The sequence below is a fragment of the Patiria miniata genome, unplaced genomic scaffold (assembly GCF_015706575.1).
Source record: "Patiria miniata isolate m_02_andy unplaced genomic scaffold, ASM1570657v1 HiC_scaffold_20, whole genome shotgun sequence".
Lineage (NCBI taxonomy): Eukaryota > Metazoa > Echinodermata > Asteroidea > Valvatida > Asterinidae > Patiria > Patiria miniata.
Window position 1 is genome coordinate 19171207 of NW_024037059.1, and position 16092 is coordinate 19187298.

The 16092-nt window shown below is 42.4% G+C and overlaps 1 protein-coding gene across 1 annotated transcript in view; it reads right to left on the reverse strand.

Moving 5' to 3' along the window:
• LOC119727754 (IgGFc-binding protein-like) overlaps positions 1–16092 on the reverse strand; it is a 150493-nt gene that overhangs the window by 8960 nt on the left and 125441 nt on the right. The window contains 15 exon segments of the mRNA XM_038199799.1: positions 249–457; positions 1306–1500; positions 3598–3754; positions 4325–4483; positions 5245–5361; positions 5779–5978; positions 7799–7909; positions 8908–9082; positions 9833–10056; positions 11367–11549; positions 12377–12524; positions 13110–13265; positions 14010–14114; positions 14728–14948; positions 15806–15919. Of these exon segments, the coding sequence (XP_038055727.1) occupies positions 249–457; positions 1306–1500; positions 3598–3754; positions 4325–4483; positions 5245–5361; positions 5779–5978; positions 7799–7909; positions 8908–9082; positions 9833–10056; positions 11367–11549; positions 12377–12524; positions 13110–13265; positions 14010–14114; positions 14728–14948; positions 15806–15919 (2474 nt within the window).

Here is a 16092-nt window from a genome sequence, read left to right on the forward strand (position 1 = left end):
CCTGCCTTTATTGCGATGTCACATAAAAAATGAAAAAAATGGTTTCGTTTTGGGGCCCCTTTGGCCCCCCCCCCCCTCTGGATCCGCCCTTGTGAGGAACCAGTCTTCACGGCGTGATAATGACCGTGTTGGGGCATGGCCGCTGTTAATAACGGACAGACCCAAACCACTACATGCCATGAGGTCACGATACAAGTAAACTGACAGCAGTGTTCAACGGTTGGTAAGGTAAAGATGAAGAGTCGTACTTTGAGGTACTTGTTTCCGCTATCATACAGACAACCGCACTGACTTCGGGGGACACACTCGTCACCATCCTGGTAGTAGCCTTGCCTGCATTGGCATCCTTCAGCACAGCGCATAAAGCAGCTACCCACGTCTCCATTGGGATCCCTGCAGGTCAGTGGGCAGGGTTCGGCACACAGGGAGTACTCAGAATTCCTCGGGCAAACTTGGGCTGTGTGAGACAAGAGAGAGTGCTGCTAGACAAACAAAAAAGTCTTCACTTTCTAGTATGGAGCTTGCCCCAAAAGTGGTGCGGCGACACAGCTTTTTTTTTTTTTTTACTTTTTTTTTTTCTTCAAATGTCGGCTGATGACTGCAAATGGTGCCCAACTAAATTTAGTGCAAAATATATGGGAGCCAAGAGAGGCCACATAAAGCTTATACTCGATCGTAACCCCATTAAAAACACCTTAAAATTGTGCAGCAGCAGGATTCCAGTCAAACCAGTGAGTTTGGCGGTTTTGAGACATCATCTTACATTGAAAAAAAAAATGGCTACAGCAACGCGCGCATACCAGAAACCGGAGACTTATTATTTTTTTTTAATTTTATTTGTTTGGGGGGGGGGGGCAGTTTGGATATCACCCAAAACACAAGATCGGGACCACTCAAAAGTGTAGAATATGATCAAGAAAATATAACTAAACATTTGTGCATTGATGTCTACGTTGGCTTGAAATGCAGTTTGAAAACAGGTTATTCTACATTTTAATAAAAAAATGCATCAACATATATTGAGAAAAATACTGAAACAACAACATATTGCGCATCAAAATACTTAGATAAAAATTCCAAAATAGTGATATGAGACAAGCTAAGATAAAAGCTGGTCAATGGAACTAATACACAACATGTTTGCGTAGAACCCAATTTAGATGAAAACGTGGCCCCTTTTTAATTGACGTAACATTTAGCGATAAGTCTCTACAACAGATACAATGATTGCAACAGGCTAAACCAAGACTTGATGTGTTGAATCTGTGATCGTTTTGACTGGCATCTGAGTTCCCTAGGACTTACGGCATACGCTTGCACTTCTCCATTCACTGATGGTGTGGCCCAGATCTTGGCAGAGTTGTGCATAGGTGGCAATGACTCCGCATGCAATGGGCACAGCTAGGTTAGCGTTGGCCTCGACTATAGCACAGACGTCATATCTGCATGCCGTGTGGAAACTTGGAGCAAACTCGGTACAGCCTTGGAAGGGGAAAGCATCTAGGGGAACAAAGTCAAACAGGAAAAAAAAAAAAAAGTTTTCAACAAAACCACAAAGGGCAACTGACTAGGTGCCATACAGCTATATTAAATTACTAGAGTGCTAACCCGATGTACAAAGTAATGCCTGATGGGCGCATCCATGTTTGTGCACAAACCTACGGAAAACTCGACATTTTGTACGGCTTTTGTACGGCTATTTGCATATCTGTGTTTGTATTCCATACCGGTGCGTCATCGAAGGCGATACGCCCAAAACCGAAACGCACGATCAGCAAATGAGCGTTTCATTTTGCTCTACGCAAGCAGCGCAACGTGTGCGCGTCCCTCCGCTGCAGATGCTTTTCGCCGTGACGTTTTTTGAACCGTCATGACGCGCTTAAGTTATTTGCGTATCTTCTACTTCCGCGTTGCATTTAGAGCACACTTTAAAAAATCAATCCATCTATTTTGATTGTGTTCTACAAACACGCACATAAATTCAAAATGTCTGCGCCCAGAGCGGCTTCAAAGCGTCTTCGCGCGCAAGAATGAAGAGTTAGCGCTCTAGTAATTTAATATAGCTCTATGCTAGGTGCATTGTAATAATGGGTGGTGTTTACTTAGCACCTCTTGAACACAGACACTGACAAATGAGGGGACCGCCAACATAGGGCTTGATAGCTCAGTTGGTAAGAGCACCGGAACAGCAATAGGTTCAAACCCCGCTCCATTCAATTTCTTTGTTCAACTTAAAAAAAGAAAAAAGAAGAAGAATGAGTTTAGATACCAGTAAATTTCTGACTTCTTAGGGGTAATGGTATTTCATTGAGCAGGGCCCAATTGCACAATATTGCTGAGTAGGAATACTCCTGGGCAACTTAACCCTAATTCCTTAAGAACTTTTACTAGAAAGTATCCTGAATCTGCCAAAATCCACCAGTTTTGTCTGCAAAAAAAATCTTGGTGTCCTGAGTCCATCAGAATCCACGAGTGAGTCCATCAGAATCCACCAGTGTAGTACATATACCTTGTACACATAGCCAAGGAGTTGAACTGTTGAGATCCTGAATCCATCAAAGTCCCCCAACTGCTCAATAACGAGTTGTCCTGATTCCATCAAAATCATGCAGCACCGCTAGGCCTGCTGTCCTGAATCAAAATCCCTCCACTTTCCAATATGGAGTTATCCTGAATCCACCAAAATCCTCACAAGCTGCAGGACATTTTTAGCTGGTAATTGGTTACTTCCTTGGTATTTGTACCAGGCCCAGGGCCCAATTTCATAGCGCTGCTTAACAGCCGACTTTGTGCTTACCGAGCCTCCATGTATTTCATAGGGACCGTTAAGCAGTATAAAGCACGCTTAACCCCAGAAGAAAACTTTGCTTAAATCAGTGACGTAACAATAGAAATCACCATGCGCGCGCAACTGTTAGCATGAAATAGTGCTTAAGCAGCAGCATGATTTTCTGCTATAGTAAGCACATCTTTTCTGCTTACTGTTAAGCAGTGCTATGAAATTGGGCCCAGTTTCTTGGCTCTGCTTAATTACGGTACCATGGACAATACAAAAAATCCCGCTTGCTGTAGCAGAAACTGTTGTGCTCACGGCAAGCGTATTTCAAAGGTCAGCAAGGAATTTGGGCTTGTGCTCATGCGTACACGTCCCATAATTAAGGATTCTGTGCTTATAGGGTTAGCAGAATATGCTTCTGCTAGTGCCGTAAGCACAGAATGGTGATCATAAGCGCGGAACTCTGCGATAAGCAGAGCCATGAATCATAGATCTGCTTAACCACAAAATTTGCTTAAGCACACAAAACCTTGCTTTTTTTTATAATCAGTTTACTGGCCCAAACTCACATTGCTTGTGACTGGTATTTAGCTGTTGTTTACTTTCCATATCAATCGCATGGAGTTCTGGCCGTTAACCTTATTGTATTAAGCAATTTTTGTTTGTGCTTAAGCAAATTTTGTGCTTTAGCAGCTTTATGAAATTGGCCCCTGTGCTAAGCAAGGTTTTATGCTTCCCAAGCTCCATGGAATCGACCCCAGTTTGCAATGGCCATTTTGACTGACAGTGTTTATCATGTGAATGGGTTATGGATGACTTACCGTGGTTCATATCTAATGGTTGGCACGCTGCATCAGCAAACTCCCCATTACCAAACGGTGAAGCACTAGCACACAGATGAGATTGATTCACTGCATTTTGGGGACAGGGCATTTGGTCGACCATCTGACTATTCCCAAAATTGTGCGGGGAATTATCCTGTAGGGTAGCAGCAACAATAAATATAGAAATCTCACGAAAACAGTGTCTTGTACATCTCAATTCTCTGAAGCCCCACCCCTCCCCCATACAAATTAGAATAGCCCCTCCCCTTCCTACGTCTGCAAAAAGTACGGTCCAAAAATACTGATTTACAGATGCTTGAGTACATTGGGTACCATTTAGTAGCCACTGCTAGATATGCTTTATGTGAAAAAGGGTTGGCCACAACCTATATGATTTTTGTATCAGACCCTGCACCAAAATGAAAATATTTCATGCACCCCTCCTCCTTCCCAACAAACAAACAAAAAATCCTGCGCTGCATCTAAGCCCAAAAAACATTAAATCATCAATGAGGTATCCTAAATAACAAATGCAGCAACAAAATCTTGAAGGTTGTTAAATTTCCTTCCAATGGTGCAACTGTATAACATACAAAATAAAGGTCATTTTTGTTCAAACTGAATGATTTTAATAAAAAAAGCGAAATAATTCAAATTTACTGTTAGCTTGTTCAATATATTCATAAAATCAAATTAATTGAGACAAAAGCGTAAATAACCCTACCGTTGAAGGGTTTCCATCGTCAAGGTCATCTGTGTCGTCTCCGTTGGCATTGCCACACAGACCATTGTAAGAAATGGGTCCCTGAGGGTTGAGCAGATCGATGTCCGCACTGTGTCTACCGTCCCATTTCAGATCCAACACATCCCGCATTTTCACGACCTACACAGACAACAAGGCGGGCTTATAAGTGATGGATTGTCAGCTGCAATAAGACTCTGACCCATTTTTTTGTTCTCCACTGTCAGCAGTAAGCCCAGGCCTGTCGCCAAGGGGGGGGGGGGAGGGAGGGCTGGTGTGGCCTGGCCCGCCTCGGCGAGCAATTGGCCCCCAATGGCCAAAGCCATACATATGTAATTTTTATGGTAGTGGGCGTCCCTCATTGGTAGTATGCCCCCCCCCTCCACCCCCTGATGCTCGGGGCTGACGCCAGCACTCAGTAAGTCTCGTCAGGCTTAATGAAGGTGACATCAGCTACACTCTGTGACTTGCATAATACATTTTCATACCAACGTCATGGCACTATTTTGACAAAACATCCCGAATGCGTAGCCTTATAGAGTTGGCCACCACTGTGTACATCATATACAATGTTTTTCATATAAACACTGCCCTGCTTTTTCATATAAATATTCAATGAATTCCTGAATTCCTATTAAGAGAGTGATAGCACTTCCTAAGAAATTAAGGAATTTAAAGCATGTAAGTGAACCAGTGTTAAAACGTGATGTTTCCCTGCTAAAAATCCCATTACAACAGGCGACGAAGTATCAACAGAGGAGTGGCCCATTTAACGTAGTATATATTGTTTCAATGGTTACATTAACATTTAATCTACCAGGCCATTTTAAAATTTAACATACCCAAACCCAACCCCCCCCCCCCCCCCCCCCGAAAAAAAAAGACGAAGAAAATATACTCACAATGTAATTGCCAACTTGGCGAACCACCAGCGGTTGAAGCCCTGAAGTGGCAGAAAACGGCGGAGTCTGAAGCAAACCGTTTACCAAGACACCCACATCTGGCACCAACTTGATCTCCTAAAAACCCAAGAAAAGGAAGAAAACAATTGTAGTCCTGGTTAAAAGGAACCAATATCACACAATCTACAAAAAAAACAAAACAAAAAAAACACCAAAAAAAAAAACGTTGATTGCCAATTCCTTCTCTTGACATTTTGCCAGTTTATTATAAAATAACTTCTTCGAGAATAGACTCCACAATTTGTTTTCCAATTCATTTGTAACAACCTTATGTTGTCTTAAACATCACGCAACAACCCGTTTCTTATCAACCCTTACCCAGGTGTTCCTGCACCTTGAGGACAACAACATTCCATGATTTTTTTCATGACCATATTATCAAAAAAAATCACGAAAATCAATGAAAACGACATCCATCCATTTGTAACATTTCATCCAATCAACTATAAACCTGCCGCAACTGCATGTACATACCCTGCCGCCATAAATTATGATCAACTCCTTCATCGCGGTGTACAAAGTGTTGGCCACTCTCTGATTGACTTGGATCACTGAAACCACAGCTTCATTAGTATCCACAACGAGCCCGTAGGAGCACTCGCCCATGAAGTCATAAAAGACACCGTCAAAGGTGAGATAGTGGGGGTCCCCATAGGTCAAGCAGTACCTAGTCTCTGTCAAATAAAAACAAGTCAAACACCCTCAGTTTAGTGACAAGGCTGATATTGATGATGTACCCTAACGTGGCACGGCCCCCAACGTGGTGCACTTTGATTTTTCACCTGTAGCGCCTACCTAGAGCAAAAGTTTTAACTGAAATTTCACGGAAAGTGAAATTTCATCAAGTTCTAAACACTCCTGTTCATAAATCGCGAGTTAATTTACCCGTAACAAAGTCAGAAGAAAAAATTATTTTGGCGCAATTTTTAGATTTTATTTTCCAGTGCAAAGTGAAGCCTTGGAAAATGCCGCGAAAAATAAGAAAATAATTTTCTGACAAACATCTAGCTAGGTATGTAAGTAGAGATAATAATTATTTATCAGAATTTATCAAGTTTACAGAAATTCTTAAATGTTAATTTGGAAATTTCCGAGATTTATTCAAGTGCGCCATGTTAGGAAACACTCCGCCAATTTGTTCCAGACGCCACCGTTTTTGAATTTCGGATTAAATTTTATGAAACCGAAATTGTTCACAGACGTCAAATAGCAAGCATTAATAAGGTAAAAGTACTAATATTTTACTGCATGAATTTGAGGTTTGTCAACAAAGAGGTTTGGCAACACTACATGAGGAAAGTCGGGTAAGCTTCAAAGTGCGCCACATTAGGGAACGCGACTATAGAGTAAACACATCTCGTCGACCCAATGAACTAAAAATAGAACACATTCCAATGCAACAAGTACAGCAGAATCTAGTCACCATTTTAAACAGGTTTTAATAGCCACCAACAGTTGCAATTCATAGCAGTCATGATCAACACAAGTCAACTCATATCACTAAGTCCTTGTAACTTTTCACTTTAAAAATTTACTCCTTGATTTGTAAAATTGACAGTGAATTTCTTTTTATAATTTCATTATTTGTTATATATCCTTGGGAATTTTTGTTGAATGCGAATTTTGTCAATGCACCAACAACTGTTATTGATGTAACAATACTTCTTTCATGAGAAGGGGGAGGGGGCTGCTACATGTGATAACCCCTTTATGGGCTCCGTGCGCGAACAAAAAAGGGCGCCCTTTTACCTAGCAAAGACGTCCCATGGGCGGGACATTTAGCTGGTTGACGCGCACCATTCCTTGTGTGTGACGCACGTACACCAGGGGAATTGTACTATGTGCACGCAGTGGCATGGTACCTATGGCCGTGCGTCGCGGCAAAATTGCAGTCAGGCAAGATGGCGTCGGTCGGCACCCCCAACTGTACTTTCTTTGCCGGTGAGGGGGTACTTGTGAACGGAGCGGATAGTGTTTCATTTCAAAAAAGGTCACAGTGATTTTTTAAAGTTCTAGACACTTCAAACTTTTACCAACCAAGTATTGGCTTATAGGCACCTCCACAATTTAACGAGACCTGAGTGTTTGAGCCAAAGTCCCCACCTTGGATGAATCCCCTCCCAACCCTGGGATATTTAAGCGCAGATGTGTTGTTTGCCAGATCCACATCCAGGAGTCGAATGTCACGTGATGTGAGTTCTACCACTTGCTCAGTAACATCACTTACAACACAACTAAGGGGCCATTCAGAGCAGTCAATGTTAAAAAATTCCGATCTTTTTTCGAAATTGTGGGTGGGTGGCTTAAAGGAAATAACTGAAAATCGAAAGTTAATTTTCAATTAAAGTAACAGAAAAAAATAATACAAGAAGAAAAAAAAAGAAAACCCAAAAATACCCAGCGGCCTCTTCGAGATCGTCTGTCATGTCTGTGCTGTTCCGTTGTCAACATTCAAGAGGAAAAAAACCGAATAACCGCAAATGGATATAATTACCTTGGGTGCAGGTATCTCCAGACCAGCCTCGGGCACACACACAGACGAAGCTTATGCCAGACAAGTGGCACGTTCCACCGTTCAAACATGGACTGGTGTCACACTGATTTGCTGCATTGCAAAAGAAGAAAGAACAAAACAAGGCAATTAGATTTCTTGAACTGACTGAAATGTTACATTGAAAAACCAAACTTGCTTTAAAACAATACTTCAGAATTGTACAATTCAGAAATAACATTTAATGAAATTGCTCCATTTTTTTTTTTAGCCAGTTCGCGCCGGGATTATTTTGACATGAGCGGACCCAGGCGCAGGATTGTTTTCACAAACCTCGATGCCAGATGGGTCATCTGCGGGTAGTAGGCGGGCCTCGTTCATTGCGTATTTATCCGTCATCTGTTCCGAATACCGCAAACCCTTTGCGTGTATAAATGCCATCTGACGTGAACTGGTTAAAAAAATGACTTTCCCCCTTCCACCAAAGTGTGGGCCGATTCTACTAGCGAATACTTACCGTACGGGTAAGTAGAGCGCAGTAGAATAACCATGTTAAAGGTTTAGTCCATCATTTGTAATTTGTGCATTTTGTTCGTTTGAAGCAACAAAAGTGCTCAAGATCTAAAGAAGGGTGCTGAACAGCTAACCTGATGAAGTTTCAGCTCAGCTTCAGCTGTTTATTTGAGAAAAACAACATTCTAGGATCTCGATTTCAAATCAAAAGTTTCTTGAATCATGTTTCGAATTGGCCTGAATTCAGCGTCTGAGGTATGTTCTCACTGAGCCGCTTGCAGCTACGCGATGTCGCGCACTGATTCGACGAATTATAGCAACCGCGCGCGCATGTGCGTCGTGCCAATGCTTGCGCACGCTTCGCTGAATAACAAAACGAACTAATAATTTTAATTTCCTATGGTGCTAGCACCGTTGGAAAGGCCTTCTTTTGTTGATTTCTTCAAAATGACAGCTTGCCAGAAAGAATAATTTCACAGGGAGTTTAGTCCCCTTACTATCTTTCAACCAAGTATGTTTTTCAACAATAATTATGCCAGTTACTTTTTGGATAGCTGCAAATGATGGACTCTGGCTTTAAAAGAATGTAATGTACTCACGGTTACATTGCAGTCCATCTCCGACCAAATCGCCAGTGCATACGCAACGCTGGACCCCATCAACTACCAGACACTCAGCATTCTCATTACAGGTGACGTTCATACACGTCAGTGTTCCGTCCGCTCCGCACTCACAGGACTGATCACATCCCTCGGTCATGTAGATATAGCCGACCTAAAGGCAGGAGAGAGACAGAAACACAGACCGTACTCAGCAGGAAACCATTCTCAATCATGTTCCCTGAATCTACTTAACAAATTGTAAACTGTTAAAGGGATATGTAAACACCGGCAATCGATCACCTAGGACGAAACGGTTAGGGCACAAACAATACGTCCACGATTAACCAAACGTCCACGATTGAAATTTGTGTACAAAACCAATGAGAGCTGTTGCTAAAAAGTTAAAGAGTAGAAACAAGGAATGAGGACTAGGGACAAGACGGGGTCCACGATTGCGGGTGTGTCCGAAGATGTGCATGAGTTTGTTTCTGCATTCAATAGGGGACGTTGAACAATAGAGGACAATAGATTCCAAATTCCCGAGAGGTCCCCAATTTGGATTCGTGTACAAAACATATGAGAGGTCTTCCTAAACAATTAAAGTACAAACAAACGAGGGGCAATAGGGGATCCCCGATTGCAGGCAAATACACACTTGTGTGTGTGTAGGGGGGGGGGGGGGGGGTGACACTTATCTTCCTATAGGTTGCTCTTTTCAAAGTTAACAATCATGTAATAAGCATTATCGGACAATAGATGGTACTCTTCATCCAATCACATTTGCCGATGACCAATTAATTTTGCCCACAGGACAATTTTGCAGACAAAAACAAACACTGGTGTGACACCCCCCATCCCTCTAGCGACGCCCGTGATTGCGCCTGTGAAAAGCCCCTTGTCGAATCATGTGATGATCACCTACCGGTACGACTGCCAGTTCCGATATCTCATGAGGTATAAGGCAACCGCACTCGTCTTCAGGCACACAGCGGTCGTTGCTCAGGTAATACCCCTCGTCACACTCACAGCCGTCGTTGCAGTACGTGACGCAGCGTCTGGGGTCCTCGTACACCCGCTCCCCGAGGCAGGACGCGGGACAAGACCCGATGCAGGAGGAGAAATGAGAATGCTCGGGGCATTCGGAGACTAGAGGAATGGAAGACGGAAGAAGAATGAGAAGAAACAAGGGAAGGAGATGTTATGAGGCTTTTGTCCTGGGTACTCGGTGAGTGATAAATCGTGGTCTCACCATCCTTCCTGGAAGATGTGATGGTTACACGATAGTTGCAATTGTCAAGTCTCCCATAACAGAATGTCAGTGTTACAAATGGGGTCCACAAAAGATTGTTCATTAAAACGACTGTTCGTTATGGCAATTGTTTGTTTTTTTGGCCAATGATTTGTTTTCGAAAGCCCTGCATGAGGTAACTGATATGCAACGCAGTGTATAAGAGGTAATTTATAAGCAACGCAGTGTATATGATGTGATTTATAAGCAACGCAGGGTACAATAAGTAAATGGTTATTTTTATAGACTGAACACATGGACGTTCTAGACCAATAAAATTACAGTATTTAAGACACAATATAAAAAATACTGGTTATCAATAGCCATGCTCGTGACAACATTTGACATTCGACTAGGGACGTTTGAATTTGTAAATGCATTCTGATACTGAACCCATCGTAAATGATTCTACAGTCAATCACCACATAGGTTTGTTAGGATTAACCTGTTTGCAACTGTGCTACTTTGTATAACACTGTGTTTATTCACTGATGACGTCATAAAAGCATAGAGTGCTCAGGTGTTACAGAAAGCGAAAGGCAGGGCGGTTTGGGGCGGTACAGTTACCAATGGGCTAAGCTGCACATTTGGATCGAAAACTACTTTGCTGATAAACATGTAGGCACTCAGACACAATACATTCCATAACAAAGACAATAAACCTATGATTTACTTATTGTGTAGTATCAAGATGATTCTTGCATAATTTCCTCTACACAGAATTATTTATATTTTTTTTTATTGATTCTGGTTTATTACCAAACAAAGTGTTTCAAGCAGAATTAAGGAGAAATTTTACAACTACATGTATAAACAAATATGTGTAATGGTACCATTAAGGATACACGGTATCGTAATTTCTTCGCACGATGGGAGACATCGGTCATTTGACATATTCAAGTCTCCCTAATGTCACAGCCCCCCTTTAGAGGCACAATTTTATTGTCGCAATTAGATTATATTTGTTGCTTGTGGTCTAATTAGTAAACATACCAACATTCGTGGAAAAAGGACAAGGGAATATTGGGTTAGGGGACATTGAAGTTTGAAAAATTGCACAAGTCTATGGGGATGTCTCCCAAATGTCCAATCCTGGGTAATCTATATTTGGACAATTATTATTATTAATTATTAATAATTATCAGGACAATATTAATGTGATACTTACAGCAGTTTCGCTCCATTCTCCACTGGTGTCCCACATCCACGCCTGCGTTGATGCAGCGCTGGGCGTAGTCTTGTATGTGTGCGCAGCGCGCCGAGGTATCAGGCAGGGACTTACATACATCAAAGTGGCATTTGTCATAGAAAGGTTGGAAGGGAATGACATCGTGACAAGCGGCCAGGGAACCTGTGTAAAAAAACAGAGCGTGACCAGAAAAAGTAACGTAATTGCAACAGTTGACAACTTTTTTAATGCATATTTGCCCTGAACATAGACATGCAACTGGGAATTTAGAAGAGAAAAAAACGAGGAAATTCCAAACCACACAAGACTTCATACAGTGTTTTTCAATTTGTAATGGCATTCATGAGAAGTAAAAAACGAGGAAATCAGCGGATCCGAGGAAAAGATGCATGTCTGTGAACAATGCTAAAAGCCACTCCAGGTACAGGGCTACAAGCAAAATGAACGGAAGAGTAGGTACTCAGGAAAACTGGAGGAAGGAATTAACATTCCTCTTGAAACAAGACAGATCATAGGTTGGAGGGAAGCAAACACCAGGCAAGGAATTCCAAAGAGATGCAGCACGTGGAAGACAACCTATTGGAATATCTTTTTGTCTACAACTAGGTACTGCAACAGTATGGGCTCCATGCGCTGACAAAAGAGGGCGCCCTTTTACCTTGCAACGACGTCCCATGGGCGGGACATTTCACTGGTTGACGCGCGCCGTTCCTTGTGTGTGACGCACGTACACCAGGGGATTTGTACTATGTACACACAGTGGCCGCGCTTCGCGGCAAATGAATTGCAGTCAGGCAAGATGGCGTCGGTCGGTCACCCCCAACTGTACTCTCTTTGCCGGTGAGGGGGTACTTGTGAACGGAGCGGATAATGATGAGAAGGGGCAGAAAGCCGAGTTTCTCTATCAAACACTCCGATTGGGGGAACAGATGGACGGCTAGCGCAGCAAGTGCAGGAAGCCCATAATACTGGTAGAATGCCAGACTTACCGACGACGTCTCTGATGGCATTGCAGGCGTTGTCTGCCGAGACTGACAGGGCTGCGTCGCCCTCACATCCGTTGGGAACTGCAACTGCCTCATCACAGGTACTGTTAGGATGGACCCAGCTGTTGGCAAATGCTACCGCATCGGAGGTCTGTCAAGGAAAGGATAAGACGTTGGAAGTAAGACTATCCTTTAATCCTAATGACCCCAACTCCCTCAAAATTCATCCCCAATTTTGGTGGATTTTGGGGGATTTGGTTCAGAAGGCCTGGCGTGACTAAATATTGATGGAGTGTGATGGACTTGGGCCTGATGGCCTGCAGCAGTGCTAGGGGTATCCGATTGATTTTGCCTAGCTTCCTGTACTGCTGTTGTGATAAAAGCCATGTGTAGCAAGTCCATGAATGTCAACCAGTGCGTCAGTGGTGGATTCCATTCTGTAATGTACAGTTTTGTATTGGAAGCACAGTGATTGATGGATGTTGATGGACTTGGTCCAGTTCCTAGTAACAGATGCTAGGGAGTTAGGGTTGAACGAGTTCAAAATGATCTCACAAGCTGCGATCCAACCATAGGCCTGCTGTAGCCTGTTAGTCATGTACATGATGTGAACGTCTGTTCTTATAACGCACAAACTACTCACGTGGTTGTGACTGTCAATCGAAAAGGATTCCCATTATTTTGTTGAAATCAAAGTCAAATATGATTCGATCTAAGAGTTTGAACCAAAACTTACAGATTCCCCGCCTTGCATGAGGAAGTCGTTCGAAGAATCGCCATCATAAAAGCCGCAAAGTCCGCAAACTTCACCGAGTTTGCTGTGAACGAAGATATCCACGTGGTTGTAACCGTCCCATCTCATAACCAAATCCAGATAGTGATCTACCAATACCTATTGGTTTAATACAAAGGACAGCAAAAGAGTTAATTAAATAATACGTTAAACATTTGTGTACCTATTGGTATGTAGAGGGCAAACTTGTACTTTCAAATGTGCATCCACACCAAAGGTTGGCGAAGAAGTTCTTTCCTCGCCTTCCACCGCTGTGACCCGGGTTCGAATCACGCCTGGGCCAATATGTGGATTGGGTTTTCAGTCCCTGCCTGATTCCGTGGGTTTCCCCTAGAATATTCTTCTGGGGTTTTCCTCCCACCTCTAAAACTGTAATTTCTTCTCATTGTCTCCTCTCCACAGGTTTCTTCAGGCTTTCAAGCTACAGTGCCTAGGGTGCTTTGGAGGAATCCTTGGTTTCAGTACCATAAACAATCCTATATTAAAAGATCATACGCTGTCTGTCTGTCTGTCTGTCTGATGTCTGTGTGTCACTTTTTTTTTTTAAAGGCCCGAGGAGTGTACGGAAGTACAACATGCAAGGGTTAATGGAAGGCTTGGCTGTTGTATGCAGGTTTTCAAGGGGAGGGGAAGCCAATTAAAAATCAGGCAACATGTGAATGTAAAAAATGTGGCAAACCTATTTTACTTCAAATTTCAAATTCTTCTGCAGCCACACAAAACACTACAATTTGCTCTAAACAAAACAAATTTTCTCAGTTCTGAATTCACCACCTTCATTTTTTCAATGACACCATTTGTAATGACGTATTTCATTGTTGATGTTGTATAACATGTACTCACCATCCAAGAGCCACTGAAATGTATCTGTTGCGTTGTCAATATGAGCGGGGGAATCACGCGTTGGCCGTTGATCAGGAGGATGAAACCTCTGCGCAATTCAAGTTGCTGGTAGTGGCACAAGAAATATAAAACAAAATGTTAAGTGTGATTCAAATTTATGAAACACATTGTATGTAGGCTAATTCAAACCGTTGTTGCTCAGAAAATTTGAAAGTTTCCCGGTTGGCCTACTTCACATTTTTTCCATGCACAAAAAGGCTTGCACGATTAGCGGGTACAGAGAAAATATATTTCCAGTTACGTCGCTATCAAAGTAATGCAAATTTCTATCAAAATAATGCAACTTGAAGACTCCCGTGTACAAGTAACCCCTTAACGGAAGTCAAGCTTGCTTTTTGAATACACAGCTGGGCGATTCTTCAGAAATGGAACCTAAATTAATTTTTTTTTGGGGGGGGGGGAATGTTTTTTATGCGATGTAAGACAAATGATTACTTGTGACGTAAAACAAATGATTACTCGGTTAGTCGTCTTTCAGTAACTACCAGGGTGTTCAGGGTAAAGTTCTGAAGGGCACTATTTATTGAAAATTGAAAAGCACCGGCAGCTTAAAATCGCTATAACGAATGATCGCTCTAACGAACAATTTCTGTGGATCCCGCGATGTTTGTTTTGTACTATAAAAATTCCCCACATGTAAACAGAAACTTTGACTTACATAGCCATACGCCTCGGATGATGAATTGATCTTGATCATCTTTGTGGTCACGACGTTGGGGTTCTCGTCCGACCTCTCGGTGACCTGGGTCACGGTAAACTTGTCGCCGTCCTCAAAGCAGTTGTGAAGGAGAATGTATTCGCATTCTCCACTGAAGTGATAGCGAACGCCGTCGAAGGTTTCAATGTGTGGGTCGCCTGATACGGTGCAGCGTGCAAGAGCTGAAAATACGACGCAGTGAGAGGGGGTTGTCATCAAATCAATGGAGGACCATGGACGCTCGGGCCATCGTTTCCGTGTGATATAATTATATATTCAGTGTTACTTAACAATTGTTGACTACTGTGATGAGGGATATGCCATTTTTAACTCTCTGGAGTTAAAAATCTCAAGTTCCACGTAACAATTACTCAATTTCAATTCAAAAATTGCCGGGTCATGTTTAAATTGTGCCCAAAATAAGTGTCCAGGACATGTTCTCAATCAGCCGATTGCAGCTACGCGATGTCATGCAAAGGACCGAATTATAGCAACTGCGCGTTCATGTGCATTGTGTCAACACTTGGAAATTTCCAAAAATGAGTCTTTAGACACATCTTTGAAAACGACCTTCTGTCACTGTTTTTGTTTTTTTTCAAAATGACAGCATGCCAGAAGGAATAATTTCACAGGGAGTTTAGTGCCATAACTATCTTTGAACCAAGTAAGCTTTTCAACTGTACTTCGGTCATTTACTGTTTTGGACAGCTGCAAATGATGTACTCTACCTATAACCAATTCGTGCCTGGATTATTTTGACATTGACCTGACCCAGGCGCAGGATTGTTTTTCCAAACCTCGATACCAGACGGGTTTTCAGGCCGTCATCTGCTGGTAGCACACCCTAATATTTCCGGCCTCGCACGCTGCGAGCGGGTCGCAAACAGATATTTCCGACCTTGCTCCTTGCGTGTTTATCCGCAAAACCTTTGCGCGCATACACATCATCCGGCGCGAACTGGTTTGAACAAACAGGAATGAATATAAATACAGACGGCCTAATATTTTGGATGAATCAATTAAAAAAAAAAATTCTGACCTTCCCCACAATCTTTGTCACCGTATCCAGCAGGGCACTGACAGGCAAAGACATCGTCTTCAATGATGACACATGTGGCATTATTCTGACATGGATTGGGATAACACGGATTGGCTGCAACAAAAGAAAAATAAAGAATGTATCAAAGGAAATGTACAACATTCTCACATTGTTACAATAGTACAAAAACACCTTTCACTTCAGAAAATAACTGACACATCACACATTTTTTAGAGAAGCATTGATATTCAGTGCCCAAGCGTTCCATTATGATAAAAAAAAATGAA